Genomic DNA, 21,568 nt, shown 5'->3' on the forward strand with positions numbered 1-21,568 from the left:
GAGAAAGACAGTAACTTTAAATAAATTAAAAAAAAGTTTACTGTACAAAAAGCGGGGTGAGCATTGATTGGCCACGCCTCACGTGTTTTCTTGCACTTTTCTGATGCACTCCCGTACACGGGTTTCCTCACAGCTGCTGTACACGCCTTCCAGCAGGACCTGAAATGAGAAAAGCATCATTTTCCAGTGCCTTGGCACGCGTGGGTTAAAGGTGTTACCAGCTCTCCCCCAGCTATCTGTTGAAAGAGAATTACACAAAGCCTGTATAGACACCTGCCCATACAGAAGTCGTTTATCCATCAAGCCAAGTGCTAATGTTGAGGTGGGTGGAAATTGATGCTTTCAAAACACGTGGACTGAGGAAGCCAGTGGGCTTTTTTGCAGGCACCGTGCTGCCCCTTCCGAGGGGGATCAGCTGAAGCAGTGCTGGGTCCCAGCTCACCTTCACCTGCCCCTCGGAGCAGCGATCCAGCAGGATGAGGCATTCAGTGGCTCCCTGGAGCAAGGCGGCTTTCACCAGCTCTGGCGTTGGCCCTTGGTCCGTGTGTACGTCCCAGATCATCTTCAGCAGGGCCTTGAGGAGCACAGGGAGCCTGCAGGGCATCCTGCAGAGGGAAACACCAAGTGCACCTCACTCTAAATCCTCTTCACAAGCCAGGGGAAAGCACCGCCTCGCTTGGCAGCTGCGAGACGCTTGAGGCAGGAGCTGCTCCTTACGTGTGGAGCAGGATCGCAGCCGCCCTGAGATAAGGAGAAGCTGCCTCCAGTCTGCCCACCAGAGGGAGGACACTGGCCCCGAGCACGGGTAACCTCGGGCTGCTCTGTCGGGAAGGCCTGTCGTTGGGGCAGCCTAATTCATTCACAACACGGGGCTTACTCCACAGTTCTGCCACGCAGAGAACGCAGGTTTAATTTTTAGCGAGGTTGGTGCTTCTAGAACAGGCAGAAGTCAGATCTAAATGAGGACCCAGCTTAATTTTTGGGTCAGGTTTTTCAGCAAAGCAGTAATGCCAGTGATCCCTCCCTGCAAAAGATTCTCTCTTAAGATTTCAGGGCCTTCTCAAGCAACAGTGACGTTGGCTCTGGAGCAGTGACAGCATTCAGGATAGGCTTTAGGAGTGTCTTTCACCCCTCCGATGGGTACCTGGGCCAAGCGTGCTCTATGGTGCACTGCAGCGTCTCCAGTATTCCCAGTCGGGCTTCTTCCTCGGGGCCATCACAGACTTCCAGGTAGCCCAGGATCACTCGCTCCAGCCTCTTCAGGTGCCGCACTATCAGGATGCCAAGTCTGCCGACACAAAGAAACACGCACTGAGAAGGGAGATAAACCCAGCGAGGCCGAAGCGAGTCCCCGCAGGGCCGCGGCAGGTGCTCCCACCTCTGCACGAAGGCGGGCAGGGCCCTGGCGTACACCCGCCGCAGCGCGAGGCGGTGCTCTGCCTCCATGTGTGTCAGAACCAGCTGCAGCACCTCATCGCAGGGGGCGGTCGGTCTGCCCCGGTTCTGCTGGCGCTGGGCTCTCTCCAGGATCGGCACCAGGTCCAGCAGGCACAGCAGTACTGCCTGGTGCGGCGAGAGACAGTAAATCTGGGCAATGCTGCTCGTGTTGTCTCCAAACAACTTCCAGCCCCGCTGACCACCCACAGCTGCTGCAGTTCACCTGACAGAGCCAACTACTTCTACTACCCTTCAGCAAGGCTGCCACTTGGAAGGGGACAGGAGGTGAGAGGTCTTCCCTCTATTAATATTTTCCTGAAATCTACTGAGTTTCTTTGTCTCTCGGCCACAGGCATTGGCTAGTACCACCCGCCTGACTGGACTGTCTGCGAGGAAACAGGTTCTGCCTCTCAAGCCTGGAGCTGGCTGTCCCTCGTGGGGCTGACATGCAAGATCACAAGGCAGATGAAAATGAAGTTCTGCTGTCCCACCTGGATGAGAGGGGCCTCCCGTGAATAGAGGTGGTTGTAAAGGGCATGGTACACAACCTGAGCCCTGTTGAACTGGCACAGATCAGCAGCTGGCTGCAACGACACAGAACAGAACGTTAGTGCTGTGCGTCACGTTCAGCACCCGCTTAAGCTAACAAAAGAGAACAGCCTCCACAAAGCGTGGCAATGCTGCGTGTCAGGGACGCTGCTTGCGAGGAAAGGGGAGCAGGTGCTGTAATAAATGCAGGTTAAACCCCACCGTGCACAGGAGCAGCCGCTTCCCCTCCCCTCTCCAGGCACTGGTTGGCAGTTCCACTGGTGTTACTTGAACATCCTGCCCTGCAAACTGCTGCCAGGCTGACAGTGAATCGGCCGAGTTCAAAAGGTGGCAAAGCACTTATTTGTTTAGCACAATAAATTTAAGAACTACACATACTTAAACACACAGGGACAGCGTGGAAGATGGAGCAGAATTGTTTGGTTAACAGCAGAACCGGGAATAGAAGCTAGGAACCCTAAGAGGTGTCCAACCCCCCCCCTTCCTTCAAACAACGCCCAGAAAGGGATCTAATTTCTCCGATCTCTTACCACGTTGAGAACGATATGATGCAGGCAGTGCACACCCAGGATTTTATTCTCCTCCTGGTAGTCGTCTGAGATGAGCAGCGACGGCGGGAGGACACGCTCCAGGTAATGGCTAAGCCAGGGCCGGGTGATGTGAAGCAGCGTCCAGGAGAACACGTGCTTTGTGGCAGGGTTACGCTTCCAGGTGTCTCTGGGAATACAAACGGGAGCTCAGTGAACACTGGAACCAACAAATGCTTGTTTCCTACACATTTGGGCCTGTCAGCTGACAGTAAACTCCAAATGATGTGTGTGTCCCCCCCCTTCTGTTACTGGCATATTTGTAAAGCTCTTGGCCCCATATTTATCAACTAGTGCCTTGTAATGCCTGAGCTCACACAGCTGCCCAAAAGTTTTCAGTATTTCCTACACAGAGACCAGCCAAACATGCCACCCTCTCCACCACCGCCCTCCCCTTCCTACTCACTTGGTCAACTCCTGTTTCAGGAGCCCCATCACTGCTGCGAATCTTCCTTCCTCATCTTCATCCTTCCCTCGAAGGAATTCAGCCACCGACCCGCAACCCACAGCTTGAACCAGCAACGCCAGCACCTCCTGTGCCGCTGACTGGGACTTTGTGTTTGCCCAGGGCCTTTCCACAATATGTGTTGCAGCAAAGATGTAGATGGGTCCCATCACACGGGACAGGATTGGGCCCACCACGGGGACGCCCAGAGACTCCTGGGTCTTGGCGGCTTCTAGCTTCGCCAGGAGGTGCAGGAACACTGAGCCGACCTCTGCCGCTCGCTCAGCTGCGGCAGCGTACGCCCTGTCCTCACGGGGGAGACCCGCAGCATCCTGCTCCTGCTTCGGGGGCGCCGCGTACCCATTCAGCGCAGCCACCAACTCGCCCAGCGTTGCAGGGCTCAGGCCTCCAAAAAGCCACCGGCACCCCGCAGCCTCGACGAGCGCACCCAGGTCTCTGACCACCTCGGGGGCGGCCCCCTCGGAGACGAGCAGCGCGATCCGGGGCAGGATCTGCTCGGCCGGCGGGACAGCGCGGGGCGGCGGCTGCTCCCCGGCCCGCGGCCCCTCCGCCCTCAGGGCTCGCACTAGGCCGCTGAGCTCCATGGCCCGACCAGCACCCCCCCGCTCAAAAAACCCTCAAAATATTTATTTATTTTTTTTTTGCCGGGCGCACCGCCGGCGCCCCTCAGCGCACGGATCTACCTCCTCCCGCAGCAGACGCCGCAAACCGCGCCGCTGTCGCAAAACCCCCTCCTTGCCGTAAAGGCGCGCCGCGAGTGAGGCGTGGCTATATGTGAATAAATTAGCATGGCTAATTACTCAAAGAATATGAAAGGAAAGAGGCGCCGTGCGGCTCGGGGGCGGGCGGGGGGGGCCTGTAAGCGCGGGAGCGGAGGGGGCAGAGCGTTCTGCAACGGGGCGGCGGAAGAAAAACCGTCGGCGGGGGCTGCTCGCCGTGAGCTGGGGGTGAGGGGCGCGGGGGCGCGTGCGGGCGCGGGGGGGGCGGCGCCGATCCTTCCGGTTCATGGCAGATGATGAATGGGAGCGGCACGCGCCTGCGTGACGTGTGCGCCCTGGCGTTACGGCGTGGCACAGTCCCTTCTGAGCGCCGGGGGGTCCGTGACGTCACCGCTGACGTCACTTTTTTTCCAAAATGTCAAAAATCAGTCAAAGCGGACGCTTTTCTCTGTGTGTTTTTAGCGACGTGTTGTGCGAGCGCTGCCGCGGCTCCCCGTACCCCAGCGGGGCTCCTCGAGCGCCCCCCCGTGAGACCAGGCTGAGAAATTGCCCGTTTAATCGTTGTTTTACACCAAACTGTACAACGCGGGGAGCCGGAGAGTCCGGAGGGTACAAAAATGGCGTAGAAAAGGGACAGGAGGGTGGTGATGCCGTGGGGCTCAGCTTAACACCGGTGACCCCAAGGTGGTCCCGGGCCCCTCCGCGGAGCGACGTGAGGAAAAAAAAAAAAAAAAAAAAATATAATCCCAACCAACCACCCCCCCGCCCTGAAACAAAGCGACGACCTGCGCGTTAAAAATCTCAACCCGGAAAAATCTGGATCCTTCGAGGCGAAGCGTTCGACCCTCTCCCCTCGCCGGGGACGTGCGGGGCGGCGTGCGGGGCGCCGGTGGGGTCTGTGCGGGGAGGGAGTTTCCCCCCCGCACCCCGTTCACACCAGCTCGTCCAGGAGGGTCCCGACGGCGGCGCGGGGCTGCGCCGGGCCCGCCATGGGCTTGTTGCACATGGGGCAAACGCACCGCACCTCCAGCCACTTCACCAGGCACCTGCGGGCAGAAACACGGGGCAGGGTGATCCCCGCCGGGAAACGGCCCCCGCCCCGTGCCCCTCCGCCCGCCGCCGCACTCACTTTCTGTGGAAGGCGTGCTGGCACGGCAGCACCCCCAGCTCCTCCTTCACCCTAAAATCTTCCAGGCAGACGGCGCAGGTCTGCTGCGGGAGGCGAGACCGGGGGTGAGGGCGGGCGGGACGCTGGGACCCCCCGCGCGTGGCCCCGCTCCCACCCGGAGTGCCGTGGCCGGGGACATCCCGCTGCCACCGTGATTTTTTCCTGGGTATTTCCAGCTGGGAGCTCAGCCCAGTTCCCAACCCACCCCCTGGCGAGGGGGGGTTTTTCCCTCCGCACTGGTCGTTCCCGGCCCTGCTCTGCTCGACGCCGCAGAGCAGAGGGGACGCGCCCCAGCGCGTCGTCCCCTCACGTCACCCCAAACTCCCGCCCAACCCAGAGGCGACACCGCTCACCCCGTGCACGTTCAGCCTCCGCGCGTCACCTTTCAAAACCACCTGAGGGAGAAAAGGAGGCAGAGGATGAACGTCGGGAGGGATTTTGCCGGGAGCCGCGGTGGGAGCAGAACGGGGACATGTGCGTCCCGTCGCGCTGCTTCTGAACGTGGGACGAGCAGCGTCGGCCCCCGCTGCGCCCCCACCCGCCTGCGCCCACCTCCCTCTCGGCCCCAAATCGCTGCGGGGACGCACAGAGAACGACCTTGGCTTTACCTCCTTGTAGCCGAACCGCTCGCTCTGAGCCTGGTGCCGCAGTTTGCTGGGGAGAGGGGGAGAAAAAAGGCCCTGTGAGTTTTACAGCATCCGCAAGGGTCACGTCTGAGCGCTGCAGCCACAGTTATTCAGGAGGCACCTGGAATCAGGGGAACGCACCTGAAATCGGGGGAACGCACCTGAAATCGGGGGAACGCACCCACCCTTCCCGACCAGGATTTTGGGGATAAGCAGCTCTGAGGCTGCGCCTGAGCAGCGACGCTGTGGGCAAAAAACCAGCCCAAGGCCGTGCTCCGGGCAGAGCCGCTGCCGCAGCACCGCGGGGCCCCGCCGCCGGCAGGAATCGGCAGCCGGGAGCGATAAGAGCCGGCGGCCCCGGTTGTTTGCCTTAGGAAGTCGTTGGTGGCGCAGGAAGCGCTGGATTTCCAGCGCTCGCTCGCCCTGCTGTGACCTTGGCCGCGGCGAGGGCGCCGGGGAAAACCGCCTGGCAGAGAAACCCAGCGAGACGTGGGGAGAAGGGGACTGCTCGCAGCCTTCGCTTCTCCTCCAACCAAGACACGTGCTTCTGTCATCCCAGAAATGGCCGAGAGACGCACGGCACGGCGGCGGAGCCGGGGCACCCCGCAGGGAAGAGCTGAGCCACTCGGGGCCCTGCAGAAACGCCAGCTGCTGCCTCGGCTTCGGGTTTAAAAATAGCTCTCCCTGAGCGGGGAGTGTAATGCAAAGACACATCCTCTCCCGGGCAGCACTGCTCCTTCCCTGCCCGACACAATGCGTCCCTCCGCGTGGTCCCCTGAAAAACAAGAGCCCCTTCCTGCGTTTCCTGCCCCGCTCCGGCCGCAGGGGACTGCGGGGACCACGGTCACGCCAGGCCCCAGCACGGCGGGCGACCGGCCCCGCTCCTCAGGGCAGATCCTTCTGGCAAGCGGCTCCCGTGTTACAGGATAAAACAATGGGGCGCTGGGAAGGGCTGGGGGTGCCCCGGGGATGCTGACCCACCACCCCCCGCTCACCTGATGAAGTAGCAGCAGAAGATGAGGCTGAGCACGAAGACAAAGATACCGGTGCCAAAAATTACCATGTAGATGTTCAGTGGCAGGTCCTGGAACGTGATGGGCGGCATCGTGCAGGGTTTACTGGTATAAATCAGCCCCAGACTGCAGGAGCACCCTTCGGGGGGGAAAGAAAAGCCAAGTGTTTAGGATGGAAGAAGGGGAAAAGAGAGGTGAAGAGGATGTTCTGTGAAAGCAGAGAGAGCCTGGGCTGACTCCGTGCCCTCCGGAGTTTGCAAAGTGGGCAGAGACCAAGGCCAAGACACCGTCCCGTGGCCTGCGGATCAGGGATGTCCCCGGGAAGAGCAGCAGCCCCTTAGAGCAGCTCAGTGCGGCGCAGGCAGCGCACACCGCTGCATTCCTGCAGCCTCAAACCCCTTCTCCAGCAGCACAGACGTACCCCAGGCAGCAGCCAGGCATCTGGGAGAAAAGGAGGCCCCGCGCTCTCATCTCCAGAGAAATACATGGAGGCTGGAAGGGGATTTAGGGAAGGACAGAGCGAAAAAAGAGCTTGAAAAACAAGAACAGTTGGTGTCTGTCATTGCTCTGTGGGAGCCAGACGGAGCAAGTGGCTGGTTCGTCCGTGGGGCTGGGAGAAGCGCCGGGGCTGTGCAGAGCACGTTCAAGCACCACAGTTTTTTCTGAGCAAAAACGTGGCATGCATCGGCCCCACGCCACTGCCTGGGCCACCACCTCTCCCTGCCACTGTGACACCACGGGGGAAGGCGGAGGAGGGCGTCACGCAGAGGTGGGTGACAGCGCGGCCACCCCAGGGGGCTCCCCACCCAACCAGGGGGGAAAGGCAGGGAAACCCCAGACCCGCTGACACTGCCTCCGCTGGGAGCTGGGGCAAAGTCAGACTCTCGATGTCTCGAAATCATGCTGACCCCCCCCAAGAGCTTTGAGTTCTCATCAGACCTTGCTCAGATGGGGCTTTAAAGGCGAGCAGCCCCCCAGCCCCATCTGTGCTCCGCGGAGCATCTCCCCCCCGGCCCCTTCCGCTCAGCACCCTCGGCTCCCACGCCGCGCAATCTCATCAAAAAGCTCCTCCAGAAACACTTCTGGGTTTAATTACAGCCCACTAAAATCCTCCACCTGTTTCTCATGAGAGGGTAAAATTTGCTCCCCACCACGGAGAGCAGAGACAGGAAGAGAGCGGGCGGCAGAAACCTCTGCACGAGCAGCGAGGTCCCAGGTTCGGTCTGTCTGGGTGCTCCCCCCGCCGCGATGGGGAGCGAAGGCAGCAGCGTCGGCTCCCTCACAGCCCCCCCAGAGAGGCCCAGGGCGTCTGGGTAGAAAGTGGAGCCCGGGCAGGACAGGCAGGATGGACCCCTGGGGCGGGATCCTGCCCAGGGACGCAGTCCCCAGCTAGTCCCGGGCATCTGTGTTGCCACGTGCTTTAAATTTATGTGTCCCCCCGATGAAGTGGCCAAAGCCACCGCAGCCGGGGGGACGCTGGGTGCCGGGGACGGCGGTTTGGTGCTGCGCAGCTGCAGCAGGCACCAGAGAAGAGTCTGGATTGTAGGAAACAGGGTTTTACTGCTACGGAGAGCAGAGCCACTGGCTGATCTTTGCCTCTTGCAGTCACTGGAGACGATTCATCGGCCGCCTCAACTCCAGAGTGAGAAAGGGAGGATTTGTTTGTCGGGTCTTTCTCTCCCAGCTTTCTGCTCTTGAGACCACCGGGTGCAGGAAAGGACAATAGGAAAGGTTTTTTGTTGTTTTTTTTTTTTTTTTTTCCCCCCATTTCCCTGCTGGAAATGATTGAGAAATGCTCCAAAACCCCATCAGCGTATCAGCTCTGAGAAAAAAAACCCCACTGAGCAACAAAATGAGGTAACGCTGGTGTATGTGGTGGTGGGACACCGGCTGCGGAGCAGCTGCTGCTGGTCGGAGGAACCTTCATTCCAAGTTGGCCGGCCAGCCAGCGGTGGGTCGTGGTAGCAACATCAGGTCACAAGAGAAACAATAACCCTTCCTGGGTGTAATTCAAACGGACAACTACTGCAAGAATCTGCCAAAAAGCACCAGCCGCTCCCCTCCGCGCCACGAGAGACGTGGCGACGGCAAGAGCCCAAAGCCGAGCTGCAGCCTCCGAGAGTGGGCCAAGGGTGGGTGCTCTGCGGGCACCTGGGGAGAGATGGAAAAGCCCCTGTCTGGCACCAACAGGAGGAGAATCGGCTCTGCAGAGAGCAGGGAAAGGCCGGGGTGTGCATCCCGGAGGTTTTCCAGAAGCACCAGGCGGGCTGGGAAGGAGAACCCCGAGGGGGACTGACGGCCGATCCCGTGCTGATCTCCCCCATCTTAAGGGGCTCAAACCCCGACGGACGAACCTCTGAACGTCACGTAGGGGTCGTCCCTACGGTCCCCGCGCTCTGCCCCGGCCCGTGGGGCAGAAATCGCCTTTCCCGACCCCGCAGCTGCGTACTGAGCCCTGCTCCGTGTTAGACGCCCGAATTCCCCCCAGGTGACAACAGCCGTGTGTGAAAGCCCCACGGGAGAGGGGCAGCCACGCCAGCAGCAGGATGAGAACTGAGGGGGAACAAGCGATGCTGCAACTTGCAGCCCCGTAGCGAAGGAAGCAGAGAGGAGCTGGTCTAACACGTCCCAGCCAGCTGCAACACAGCTGGCAAGGCTGATTTTAAACTCACCAGCTTAGCAAGGCTCATTCCTGGCTTTCAGGAATTCACGAGCTCCAGGCTGCGGCGCTGAGAAGCGAGCGTGGCTCCGGGGAAGTGCCCTTTCCTGGTCGGGGAGCAGCCATCGGCTCGCCGGGGATGAGAAGGTCCTGCCGGGACAAGCCCTCGAGCAGGGGGTCTCGGCGAGGCAAGGCAGCTGCCGAGCCCAGCCTCCCCGAAAAGCGAGGTCCTCCCCACCCCGGCCGGCCCCTTCCCCTCCCGCTCCTCCCCACCAGAGCTCATCCACACGGTGGGCGCCTTGGCTGAGCGATGGTTTTGATTAGCGCAAACCCCTTCGCCTGACAAAGGCCTTCGTATTTTTAGTTCAAGGGGAGTGGATCAAATCTGGGTTTAACCGACATGAAATGAAGGCCCGATGGCCACCAAACCCATTTCACCAGCTCAAGTCCTCCAGTTCTGTACCTGAGAGCAGAACCCCCGAAGGCTGCGTGCTGGAGCAATTATTGAGTTGAAAAATGAGAAAAGAGGGATCACGACACGCCTGTGGAAGCACCTACAGACACGCGCTGACTTTCTGGACTCTTCTCGCCGCAGGAAGGACGCTCGGAAAGGTGCTTCGTTTTGCCAGCAAAGTGTTTCTCACACAAACTGCAAAACCTCCTCTTTGTAAGCAGAAGCAGCGACGGTGCAGCCTGACCTGTGAGGGCTGTGGGTTACACCACCTCCTCCTCTTCCTCCTCCTCCTCCCCACAGGGCTCCCTGGCAGATTTAAGCGCTGAGCTGGCCTAAATTGCCCTCCCCACTGCATGCTGAGGTGAGGACAGGCAGTGCCTCCAGGGGAGCGGGTTCATGGGGTAACCCCAGCACTGCTCCCCCCACCCCAAACCCCACAGCACTTTGGCCGGTCCCTCTGCGCACGCCGGCCCCCGCGCTCCAGCCACACAACAGTCTGCAATATTTCACAGTATTTCGAGTCAGAATCGACACAAGTTTCTGCCCGTACTGCGCAGGCACGGGGGTTTTTTGCTGAGCAGAGCTTCTCCCTCACCCCGATTCTTGTTCAATGAAACAAATGGAAAACTCAGCAGGTCATTAAATAAAACCATTCTTTCTACTCCCACACAAAAGCTGTGGGCTTTGCATCAGAAAATTGAATGCAGCTTCCATATAATTTTTGCTGTGATGCTGGAATGGGCTTCCTGCAAAAGTTGCCCCCGAGCCAAGCAGTTCTCTGTGGGATGGGGGGTAACCAGCTCCCCCCCAAATCAAGTTACCTGGCTCCTGCCCGGTGACCGCAGCATCCCCAGAACTACAGGTGAGGCACCCGAGGAGAAGCTGTGATGCGGGAGCGGAGCTGCGGCGTCGAGGCAGCCCCGTGCCTGCCGCCTGCCGAGATCCCTTCGATACACCTCCCGATGCTGATTCCCTCACCGGCTCTCAGACTTATTTACACCAGTGGCCCCAGTTCTGCAAAGGTCCGTAACAACGCGCAGATAAGCCGTTTCGCTGGGCGCTGCTGATTTAAATATTTGCCAGCTCAGGGCTCAGAGCCAAAAGGTACAAGTCAGATGCCCACGGCTGGTCTCCTAAAGCCACGTCTTGGCCTTCGAACAAGGGCGGGCTCCGTTCCCGGTGCTTCCCAGAGCCCGTGCCTGGGGAAGCCGGTGAGAGCCGGGGCTGTTCAGAGCCTCTAAAAGCAAAAGTCTCTCTTTTTTTTTTTTTTTTTTTTAGGAGGTTTCTTTCACCCAGCCCAGCTCACACGTGCCGCCGTGCAGCGTCTAGTGCACGAAGCCGAATGGAAACCCCCGTGCTCTGCACGCCCAGGGCTCGGGGCCGCGGGGCCGGTGCCCTCGTACCCCCCCGTGGCCCGGGAACACCCCAGGGACGCGGGACCGAGAGGAAACCACTGGCTGCATCACATTTAGCTTCAAAGGCTGTAACCCTTCCCTACATTAAAACAACCCAGCCTTTGTTTCTCTTTGATGGGAGAACTCCCCGCGCAGCTTCTCAACTACTTAGTCAGAAACATAAACCGCTTCTCGTTTAAACCAAAACCCCCCCACATGTGCAGACTCAGTTCCACGTTCCTCAAGATTTCTTACAGCGAACGCGAGAGCGAGGAGCCAGGGCCTTGGCTGGGGTCCGTTAAAAATAAGTTTATTCCACTTCTGCGGACAGATGAAAGGGGTTGGGTTATTTTTGGGTTTTTTTTTTCCCCTCGCAGCCAGCACACGAAGCGAAAGCATGGCGAACTCACCGAGTCCTTGGCTTGGTTCCTGGGAACCCAGCGGGACTCGCTGCTCGGGAAGTGAAGCCGCCTCCCCGGCTCATCCCCAGGACCGGGGCTCCCGGGGCCCCACCGGCGGGGCCGGAGCGGGCAGCCCCCCACGTCCCGCCCCCCCTCGCCCCCCCCCGGCCCGGTTTTACCGTCGCACCGCTGGAACGGGGGCATCCGGGAGCCGCTCCGCGGGGCCCGGCCGGCTCGGCCGAGCGCGGCGCCGGGCCACGGCCGGGAGCGGGGCTGGGCCGGGCCGGGCCGGGCTGAGCAAACCCCGCCCCGGCCCCCCCGAGCCGCCCCGAGCCCCGCGGGGCCGGGGCAGGGCGCGGTGCGCGGAGCCGGAGGCGCGGCTTAACAAAGCCCGGGCCCAGGTCGCTCCCCCCAGGGACCTTCCTACCGTGAGCCCCGGTCCCGGCCACGCGGGTCCCGGTGGCCCGCGACTCGCCTCTGTGAGCCACGCGTGTTCCCGTGGAGCGGGCACGGGGCTCCGCTCCCACCCGGCCCCGTCGCCCGGCCCAGCCCCGCGCTGCCCCCGGAACCTCCCGGGAGGCACCGACCCCCTCCCGGCTCCCGGCCCTGTGCAGGGGCCGGTGCTGGACCCGACCGGCACCGCCAGCCGCGCTGGGGACCCCCCCGCGGGTGACCGGTGACCGGAGGGGCCGTGGCCCGGCCGCTGCGGGTCTCGCCCTCGGGATCAGTTCGCGGATGCTGCCAAGGGCACCGAGCCCCCCGCCCGGAGCCTCCCTGAGCCCAGCTTTGCCAAACTGCTGCCACGCTCCGCCGTCGGGCCCGACGAGCAGGGGCTGCGCCGGGGGGGCTCTGCGGCGGCGAGGAGCATGGTAAAAGCAGCGTCCCCAGCCCAGGAGGGCACAGCTGGCCCCTCAGCTGGCCCGGCTGGCTACCGGGTGCCCGGGATGTGAGACCGACATCACGCCCTCGTGATGGCTGGTGACCCCGGTGACTGCCTGCCCCGCTCTGCTGGCCACCAGCGGCCCCCTTTTCTGTCCCCACCGCTGCGAAAAAACGAGTGGGGAGGCCCCGCACAGGCCCTGGGCACCCACCAGGGGGGTCTGGCAGGTTCCGCCCCCGGAGCGGGGCTCTGGGAGGACTCGGGTCCATCTCAGCTCCTCGGGGGCCAGATGCCAGCCCAAGCACATAAAGCCTGTCCTAAAGCACACAAGGGGCGGCCAGACATTTTCCTTAGCGCTGTTTTTATTTTGACAGGTTAACACTAGGCATGGAGGACACCCAAACACGACGACAAAAGGCCCGTTTGCCTGAACCCACGCGCCAGACCTAATTCACGTTGCTACACAGACCGAAAACGGATGGGAAGGAGGAAAGACACAGAGCCTCAGTCTCCTGGGAGGGAGCAACGGGGCTGGCTCGGGGGATGCATCTGCCATGTGGGAGAACGAAGCCTCAAAGGCTTCCCGGAGCCGAGAGGGATGGAGTAACCTGTAAGGCGGGGCTGAGGCTGGGCGCGAGCAGGCTGGGCGGGAGGCTGGACCTTGGGCCTAGCTGGGTGGTAAGACTGCAGGTGGGGGGTCTGTGCTTTACCGCTGGGAACAGCTCGCGTGGCTGGGGACCCCCCTTAGCCGAGGTGGAGGCCCAGGGACCAGCTGCACGTAACCCACCGCTCCCAGCGCTCCCCCCCTCGCACTCTCCATCAGGCACTCCTCTTCAGCCTCAGGGCATTGTCCAGGGCAACCAGCTGGCGCAAGAATCCCCGGTTGGGGATGATGCCTCGGTGGTCCTTGACCGTCTTTATGGCTTCTACAAGGGGCATGTGGTGGCGGATCATGAGGTAGGCGAGGACCAAGGTGGCCGACCTGCTCACCCCGACAGCGCAGTGCACCAGGATCCTTCCTGGGGGTGGAACAGGGGCCGTGTCACCGCAGACCAAACGTCCCAACTAAAACCACACTGAGCTGCTTCCCATGGTGCGTCCGGGGGCTGGGGCGCAGGAGTGGGGTGCTGCGATGCCCCACGAGTCCCTCTTGGCAAAGGCTGTCTGTGTGTCCTGATCTCCCAAACCAGACTGGGACCAGCCACAGCCCAGGACAGGCCGGGCTGCGGCAAAGGGGGGCCAGTGATCTCATCCAGCCCCTTCCCTCTTTGGAGGAGGAGATCCCCTGCAGGAGCCACCGGCCCAGGCTGGAAATACTGCTGGTTTCTAGGATTCTTACCAACAGGACGTCACTCTCGAGTCCCACCTGCCCGGGGTAGTTTCTTTCCCCCCTCCTCCCCACTTCTCCCCACTTCTCTCCCAGAAATCTTTGCCACCAACCTTCGTTCAGCGCTTGGTGGATGAAGTCAGCTGCAGGATAAAAGTAGGGACTCATGTCAAAGGAAGGCGAGTCATGGGCCTCGATGCCCAGGTAGCGGATGCCCGTGCCCTCGTAGTACTCAGCACCCCCCCGCCACTTGCTGTGCGAGGCGTTGAGGATGTGGGTGATGCGCAGGTGGGCCAGCTCGCGCCGGTTGGCCGCTATATCTCTGGGGAGAATAATGGTGTGGAGAGGCAGAAGTTTAGACCAGTTAAAACAAAAGTTTCCAAGGACGGCGCGAGGGCTGTCCTGGACATTTACGCCTAAAATCCAAAGGAAAAATGCCAGAGTCTGAAGATTCTTGAATTTTAAGTCAACCCCACATTCCCTGACTGCACGGACACTCCATCTCCTCCTGCCCCTCTACTGCGCCCATCATGTCCTCCTCTCCCTCCCATTTCCCAACCTCCCCCTCCCAGATTTCCCCCATTTCACAAAACCAGCCCCGAACCCCCCCAGTTCTCATCCCCCTCCGATACATACTGATCGCCCAGGTAGAGGCCTGGCCAGACCTCATCCGCGTGATTACAGGCCGTCTTGCCCGTGTACAGCAACCTTTCAAGCTCGAAGACACTGAGGATGGGGTGGTTGCTGCGCTCATCCCGTGAGCTCCGGCTCGGTGACCTGGTGCCATTCCTGGAGAACCTGGACAGGAAAGCCATTGGAGCTGCCGAGACCCACAAGGCATACCTGTGGGGTCGTGAAGGCCGGAGAGCGGCCTGGAGGTCGCTTCTGCTGCTGCTGCCACCCACGGTCCTGTCGGGGAAGCAGGGGAGATGCCGTTACACAAACTGGGGACCTCTCCCTCCATCCCTTTTGTAGAAATACTGGCCCAAAGCAGCCAATTTTCACCTTCCCGATGAAAGGGCTGTGTCAAGTCAGCTACCCAGAGGCTCCCAGCGTGAGAGAGAGCATCACCTACGCTCCCTTCCAAGAAGCAGCGCTGCTGGGGAGGAGTTTATGCTGCCAGGGCTGGCGAGGGGAGCCAGAGGCAGCCAGATTGCTGAGTCTCCACAGGCTGAGGTTTTGCTCCAGCCCCACGACTTTGGGTTGAGGCCACATTGGCAAGAGATGTTCAACACAGGACCACCTTCCTTCTGCGCTGGCTCGGGGGCTTTGCCTGCCAGCGGGACAATGCCAGCTTGAGGACTGATGCTGCCAACCTGCTATCAGAAGCGATGAAAGGCGGCCAGGTCTGGGCAAACCACCAGGACTGGGGAGGAAAAACCCCCAAACAGGTGGAGGATTCCATATGGCACCACACAGCGTCTGGCCGGGACCCAGCCTCAGACTCCGACGGGCCAGGCACACAACAGCCTGCGGGGAGGGAGAGGCAGGGTTAACCCCTCCAAGTACAGCAGCCCTGCCGCTGCATTTGAACATCTTGACCTGGTTTGGGGTGGGAAGAGTTAATGTCAGAGGATGAGAAAGCTCATTTCACAGAGCAGATCCTCTGGGACACAGCTCTGCTCTCAAACCTCTAGATCACACCGATAGTCGTCACACCCCGGACAGCCTGACCCGCCCGGAGCAGTTAGTCCCTGCAGCCAGATGTTCCTCACAGCTGCCTTTATCTGCTGCTGCCCCACTGACAGACCCCCCCCCCGAGAATAAAATTCCCTCTCCCGCCATCACTGCTGCTGCCCTGAGCTGCCCTGGAAGGTGTCCAGAGCACATCCCGTCACAGCCCTCCCAGCAGCTGCCCAGTCCTCCCCAGTTGTCACTGGGATTCAGGAGAGGAAACTCAGCGACCTTGGCCCAGCCTGGCTGGGACAGCACGTGTCTGTCTGCTCCGACATTTTGCCTAAGGTGCCGGCCAGCAGCCAACGGTGCAGAAGGAAGAAGCCTCCAGCCATTTCTTGGCAACGTGCAGAGGAGGAAAACGTTGCAAGGGCAGGGGGGAGCTCAGAGGGAGCCCAGAGACTCACGGGGGTCCCCGTTCCAGGGCGGCAGCTCAGACCCTGCCCGTGCTGCCCACCCCCAGCACAGGGTACAGGCCAGGTCTCCCCCCGACACGTCTCCCCTGCCCTGGTGAGTTCTGGGCTCCTTCACGCTGGGAATTGGGACTTGGCAAAGCCCACCTGGAAAAGGCCTTCAGCATGGCCACGTGCCGGGGCCCTTAAACCTTGTGTGACCTTGGCTGCGGCACGGCCACATGCCACCAGCCCCGGGCAGCATTAGGAACCAAACAGCAGAAGGGTCTGAAAAAAGCAACTGAATCATCAGTGTAAGGCTGCAACTAGCCAGAGAGCAGACCCTCTTCCTGCTACAGCTGGCTGGAAAAACAGCGATCCGCACCTATCCCGGGATGTAGCTCTGGAAGCCTCAGGCCCAAAGCTGGCATCCAGCATCCCACCCCCAAGACACCGCCGTGCCAGCCCCCCCAGAGTGCTGCAGGGGAAGAGGAACTGCCCCAGGACCTCAGAACAGACCCCAAAGCGCTCCCGGCACCCAAACCCCTCACAGGTGTCAGCTGTACCCCCCCCTTTTTGTCAGCCAAGCGCAGGGGGGGGCTCGGAGCCCGCTCCCCCGAGCGCACTCGTGGCTGCCCGCGGAGCCCCTCTGCCCGTCCTGCCACGCTGGCAGGGGGGGCAGGAGCGGCCGCAGCCTGCCTGGTGCACAGAGCCAGCGCTGGGGAGGCATCGCACACTCCGCAGAGACAGACAGACAGACCCGCAGGAGGAAGGAGACGCCCACCCCGTTACTCTACCTTTGCGAGGGCTGTGATTTCTCAGCTCAAAGTGAGCGTTGTAGTCAGATCCAGTCGGCCATGTCTTCCTGCTGCTGCCGCCGCTGCTGTGGAAAGGCTGATGTATGAACATCTATTTTAAGCCATGACATGTCCAGAGGCAGGTTTGTTTATATCGTGCTGTGCATGGATGGGGAAGGGAGGAACGAGGGAGACAGACACAAATGCAGCGATGGCATGCAGGCGCGCACAGACGTACACACAAGAGCCCATTTACTACGCAGACAAAAACAACAGCAACAGTAACATATCAGAATTCCCCTGCCAGCTTTTCTCTCACTCCTCCTCCGGCAAACCAAAAGCCAAAGGCGCGCAGAGAAGGAAAGAAGCAGAAGCTGATAAAGTGGTGCTGATGACATGATTGCCCATACCATAAATCCGTAGCTGTCTCTAGAGGACGCTTCTTCATTTTCTTTTTTACCGTTGACCTTGTCCTCCCCCCTTGCTAGGGTCTCTTTGGCAGAACCAAGGCTTGGTGACATTTTCTTCACGTGCTAAGAAAATAATCCTGGGGGGGACACACGTATGTGGTGATATGACAGACTTATTTACAAATTCATGTGAAAGTCTGGGAATACTTTTTTCTGGGAGAAAAAAAAAAAAAAAAAAAAAGAGGAAACTCAAAAGATTGAAGCTTTTTGTTTTGACATTTTCTAAATGACACCATTCATTTCAGAAATGCTGCAATATTTCAGTTAAACATTCTCCAGCAGAATATTCTCCTTTTCCCTTTGAAGTGCTGGCTTTCAATTTCAAAGTTTTACTCAAATCAGAAAGTAGGAGTGTGGTGGGAAAAACAACCTGAGGAAGAATCAAAACATGCTGTTCCAGGCCAAAAGACACATCCTAGGAAGATTTATGGCATTCCCTTCCCCATTTCCATTTGATTAAAACCCAGGAAAATTTCCTACTTCGTTTTCAGCTGAAATTGTGTTTATCCCAGGACACAATCTCAGGAGCTTCAGGGATGAACTCAGGGTACCCGTCCTGCCCCACCGGCACCGTGGTATGTGCACACGATGAGCTTTACCTGGGCTTTTCCAGCATCCCTCACGGACAGCACGGGTCCCAGGAGTGCTGCACACACCCTTCAGGGTGTCAGGAGCCTGGATTTTTTCCCCGCAGCGTGCACAGCTGAATGACAGGGTTGTCAGGAGCTGTACTGGGGGTACATACGTGGGATCAGAAAGATTTCGGACACACCTGGGTTGCAGATCTCTCAGCCTTGCCCACAAAGTTCTGGATACAGCTTCAGCCTTGTAAGTTGGTAACACCCTGGAAACTGGAGGATACGCTCAGGATACGCTCAGGATACGCTCAGGATACGCTCAGGATGGCATCTGGGATATACCCGACTCGGAACTGCTTTCCCCAGGCAGTAACCGCTGGCTGCTGTGGGAGCTGGGGACCAGGGATGAGGGACTTTGTTCCAGTTCCTTTGCACCTGCAGAAATATTCACCTGGTGCTGACAAGTCCCAGGAGACCCACACGCCAGACTAACACAGCTCCCAGTGCTGCAGATCCAGGCAGGCCCCATAAACCCTCCTGCCAGCTACTCTCACCCGATCCTCAGGAACAGGGGCTCCATCCCAAAGGGCTCTGCTGGGCCAACACCCCCAGGGCGACTGTGCCCAGCCCTGACTGGCCCCACATGCTGGGGCTGCAGAGGTGACATTGCCACCAGCTGCAGGCACAGAGGCAGAGCCACCAGCTACAGCCCCGCGGGCTGGCCGGGAGCAGACTCCCCCCGCTCCTGGCACAGCCTCCAGACCCTCCGGCCCTCAAGAAAAACTCTGCTCCACTGCCTCTGCTCCCGAGCAGCGAGGAGCGGTCGCTGCTCCCACCCTTGGGCTCCTGTGCAACTCACGGGAAGCAGCACCCAGAGACCCGATTCATCCCCTTCCGCCATGGGATGCTCCTGCTCCTCCGTGCCCAGGCTCCCGGGACACAGCCGTGAGCGAGGGCTGGACCCCAGGAGGGCCGGGGTGAGGGCTGGCTCTGCTCTCCTCACTTTGCTGACAGCATTTCACTGCTGTCTGATGCTCCCAGCCTGTCCTCTACCCTGAAGAAGGGGTCTGGTTCCACTTCCCTGCAGGAAAGGTTGGGCTTTTCACTTCTGCCTGGCAGCACTCCTCCAAAAAAAAACAGGTGTTGAGTGACCTAAAAAGAAATTTGCGCTTTCACACCTCTGCGAGACACCTTTAACGTGGACAAGCAGAGGCCCTCTCCCTCCCCTGCACCAAGGAATTACATCCCCAGCAGTCTGTAAAATGTGCTTCTGAGAGGAAATGCCTACAACCCCCATCACAAAAGGTTAAATCTGAATTAAAAAAAAACCCGACATGAAATAAAATTAGGTGGATAAATGTTTTGGCAGAGCATTGCCTGCAGGGAACTTACTGGTCATTTAAACAGAGGATTAGTAGTTGTTATGTTTTTATTCCAATAATAATACTGGAATTGCTTTGTAAAGCAGCCAGAAGTCCCCAACAAAGCCAGTGACGGCTTCTTAGATAATGAAATCTCAGATGCTTTGAAATGCTTGGGCAGCCGCATCAAGGAAAAGTGTCAGCAATCTATCTTTTTATAAGGGAAGTTTCTTAGACAGAAGCCAGACCTCTTCGCCTCACCTCCTCTCCTTGTTTTCCATAAACATCAGGGCCGTAGCAGAGAGAGTTGCTCCTTGCTCCCTGGTAGGATTTATCGGCTCAGTCCGTCACTTCTGAAGCTCCTGTCCTTGAAGACAAGAGGCCACTCAGAGCACTGGGACTGGTCTGCAGGCTGGGTGGGGGCACAAACACTGTTTGGGCCTTGTCATGACTCTCACATACATCCTGCTCAGTTTCCCCCCCGCTCCCACTCACCCCCACATCAGAGTCCTGTCTCTCACCTGTTTTGCCCTAAAGGCTCCTGAGAAGCCAAAAATCACTGAGAACTAATCACCAAGGCACAGGGACAGAACGTAAAAGACAAACCCCAGACCCTCTCTCTCCTCCTGGCAGCGATTCTCCCAAAGCTCTTCCCTCTGGGAAGCATCCAGCAGCAGGATGGGACACAAAGGGGTCCTGCAACCTCGCTCCCCTGCGGGCATTATCACTCCACCATGCCTGAGCCTTCCGAGAAGGATCATCCAGTCCTTGGCAGATAAAAATTATGACATGGAGAGGCAGGGTCTGGCATCCTTCAGTCCTGGGGTGGGGGGAGAGCACCTAACAGGGCCTGGATAGCTTACGGATAACGCTGCAGAGGTTTCCTATAGCCCCTGAGAGGCAGAGCTGCCTGCTGGGGGGTGCTGCTGTTAGAACGGGGGGAGATGCTGGCACAGGCTACCACGGCCCCATCTCTCAGCTATTGTCAAAAAACTGCTGCGCGCAGCAGGCCCGCGGCAGCGAGGATGCAGCGGCTGTTTTCAGCTCGATTAGGGATGGAATGGGCTCCCAGCAGAATAAACCGGGCCCCTGCTGCTCCCAGCTCTCCCCCCATCTCCGAGGTTGAGCTTGGAGCAGGATGGAACCAGGGCTGGGGGTCTGCAAAACCCACAAGTGAGGGAAGATAAAGGGCTGCTGGGAAAAGTTCACAGATCCGACCACTGGAGGCTGCTCTGGTTATACATAAATCACCACGGTGAGCATCGTCAGACGGGGAAAACTCAACGCAAGGAAATAAAGGGCAGGGGTTAGAGAGTTGCAGAGCTGCTATTTCCTGCCTTTATACTCCCCATGCATTGCAAATTCACCGTGGTCTTCACAGCTCTATTTTAAAGATCAGAGATCAATCACTTCACACGCTAAATGCTGCGTGTCCAAAAGCCACCTGGCAGGCACAGGAGTCAGACTTTATTATACTCAATCATAAATGGAAAGAATATATGTATTTCATCCAACATGTGCTATCTGATAGACTCGCGGCAGAGGAGGGTGGCAGACGGAGGGAGTGCAGAGGGCACAGATAGCTGTAGCGTAACAAGGTAAAATTAAGCTTACTTATAGTACTAGATAGTTAAGAGTCAGGGTAAGAAGGTGGCAGTGTTGAAAAGGGTAGTGCAGGATGGCAGAGCAGCATTGCAGCCGCCTCTGAGAGGGGTCGGAACAAACCTGATTTACCTGGCACGGAGGAACGGAGCACTCGGCTGAGGGGGCAATAACTGCCGGCTGGCAGAGGTGAATCCACCGCAGGGCACCGGCGCTTCTCGGGCTGCACCGTGCCCGGAGCAGGGCAGAGGTGGGCGCCGCTGCAGCCTGCCTCAGAATACAGAGAAAATTCATCTGAAAAGGCTAAAGCCTCCTGACCGGTCAGTCCAGGGTAGGATCAACTCTCTCCCAAATTAGTGAAGTAAGAAAGAGTAATCTTCACTCTCATTGCCTACATCTAGGTCAGGGATAAAGATTTCTTTTGGGGCTCCCTACATGCTCTGGAAAAAAATTGCAAAGCTCAAGGTGATCACCCCACCCAGGGCTCTCCCCAGGTCCAGCCCCCCCTCCGCAGCCTGTTCACCCTCCCCGCCTCAGGGACAGACGTTCTGTGCTGTCGAATCCTCTCGCAACCCCCAAATCAGTATCTGCTACCCTGTAAGAAATGTGATCGAAGGTAATAAACCCTCGGAAGGGAGGATGTGCCAGGAACACAACCCCTCTGTGCCCAGTCCAGTAGTGTCAGCCAGAAAGTTAAAGCCTCGTCACTTGGCTGTATTGATTCGCTGTTGGAAGCGGCCACTCGACTTCTGACAGTGCTGAGATATTTTCCATTAAAAGAAAAAGGAAAAAAAAAAAGGAGGAGGAAATAACAGGCACCAGACTCATTGTCCGACAGCTGTAAAACCTGCAGAGCCTCAATTTGTGAGGAAGCAGTTCTTGTCCAGAGGGAGAAAGACAGCTGCTTGCTTTGTTGCAAACTTGCAGTGTTTATGATTACTTAGTGGGGAGAGTCTGAATTGCTCGTGGACGCATTTTGCCTGTCATCCACTGTCTTGTTAATGTCAGAAGCAG

At 58.9% G+C, this 21,568-nt stretch overlaps 3 protein-coding genes across 7 annotated transcripts; all 3 read right to left on the minus strand.

Annotated features, from left to right (window-relative positions):
* Positions 1–45: 45 nt before the first annotated feature.
* On the minus strand, positions 46–3,827 carry TTI2 (TELO2 interacting protein 2). Of its 2 annotated transcripts, XM_074928667.1 has the most exons (7): positions 2,980–3,825; positions 2,517–2,703; positions 1,929–2,021; positions 1,379–1,563; positions 1,145–1,288; positions 443–605; positions 46–159 (listed from the first exon to the last, which is right to left on the minus strand). In XM_074928667.1, exons 1-7 carry the CDS (start codon positions 3,621–3,623, stop codon positions 79–81), a joined length of 1,497 nt encoding a protein of 498 aa, XP_074784768.1. In that variant the 5' UTR covers positions 3,624–3,825; the 3' UTR covers positions 46–78. The 2 variants fall into 2 exon arrangements, with proteins under 2 accessions (XP_074784768.1, XP_074784769.1); XM_074928668.1 differs by lacking the exons at positions 46–159; positions 443–605 and adding an exon at positions 903–1,024 and having other exon boundaries at positions 2,980–3,827.
* A 476-nt stretch (positions 3,828–4,303) lies between these two features.
* RNF122 (ring finger protein 122) lies at positions 4,304–11,755 on the minus strand. 3 transcript variants are annotated; one of them, XM_074928562.1, is made up of 6 exons: positions 11,653–11,755; positions 6,548–6,704; positions 5,535–5,580; positions 5,280–5,321; positions 4,888–4,967; positions 4,304–4,804 (listed from the first exon to the last, which is right to left on the minus strand). In XM_074928562.1, the coding sequence occupies exons 1-6, from the start codon at positions 11,675–11,677 to the stop codon at positions 4,690–4,692; spliced, it is 465 nt and encodes a 154-aa protein (XP_074784663.1). In that variant the 5' UTR covers positions 11,678–11,755; the 3' UTR covers positions 4,304–4,689. The 3 variants fall into 3 exon arrangements, with proteins under 3 accessions (XP_074784663.1, XP_074784662.1, XP_074784664.1); XM_074928561.1 differs by having other exon boundaries at positions 4,888–4,970; XM_074928563.1 differs by having other exon boundaries at positions 4,888–4,970; positions 11,661–11,751.
* A 942-nt stretch (positions 11,756–12,697) lies between these two features.
* Positions 12,698–16,869, minus strand: DUSP26 (dual specificity phosphatase 26). 2 transcript variants are annotated; one of them, XM_074928704.1, is made up of 5 exons: positions 16,544–16,869; positions 14,997–15,150; positions 14,317–14,478; positions 13,794–14,002; positions 12,698–13,372 (listed from the first exon to the last, which is right to left on the minus strand). In XM_074928704.1, exons 1-5 carry the CDS (start codon positions 16,653–16,655, stop codon positions 13,173–13,175), a joined length of 837 nt encoding a protein of 278 aa, XP_074784805.1. In that variant the 5' UTR covers positions 16,656–16,869; the 3' UTR covers positions 12,698–13,172. The 2 variants fall into 2 exon arrangements, with proteins under 2 accessions (XP_074784805.1, XP_074784806.1); XM_074928705.1 differs by lacking the exon at positions 14,997–15,150 and having other exon boundaries at positions 14,317–14,589; positions 16,544–16,861.
* Between the last annotated feature and the right edge of the window lie 4,699 nt (positions 16,870–21,568).

The sequence above is a fragment of the Athene noctua genome, chromosome 28, assembly GCF_965140245.1.
Source record: "Athene noctua chromosome 28, bAthNoc1.hap1.1, whole genome shotgun sequence".
NCBI lineage: Eukaryota > Metazoa > Chordata > Aves > Strigiformes > Strigidae > Athene > Athene noctua.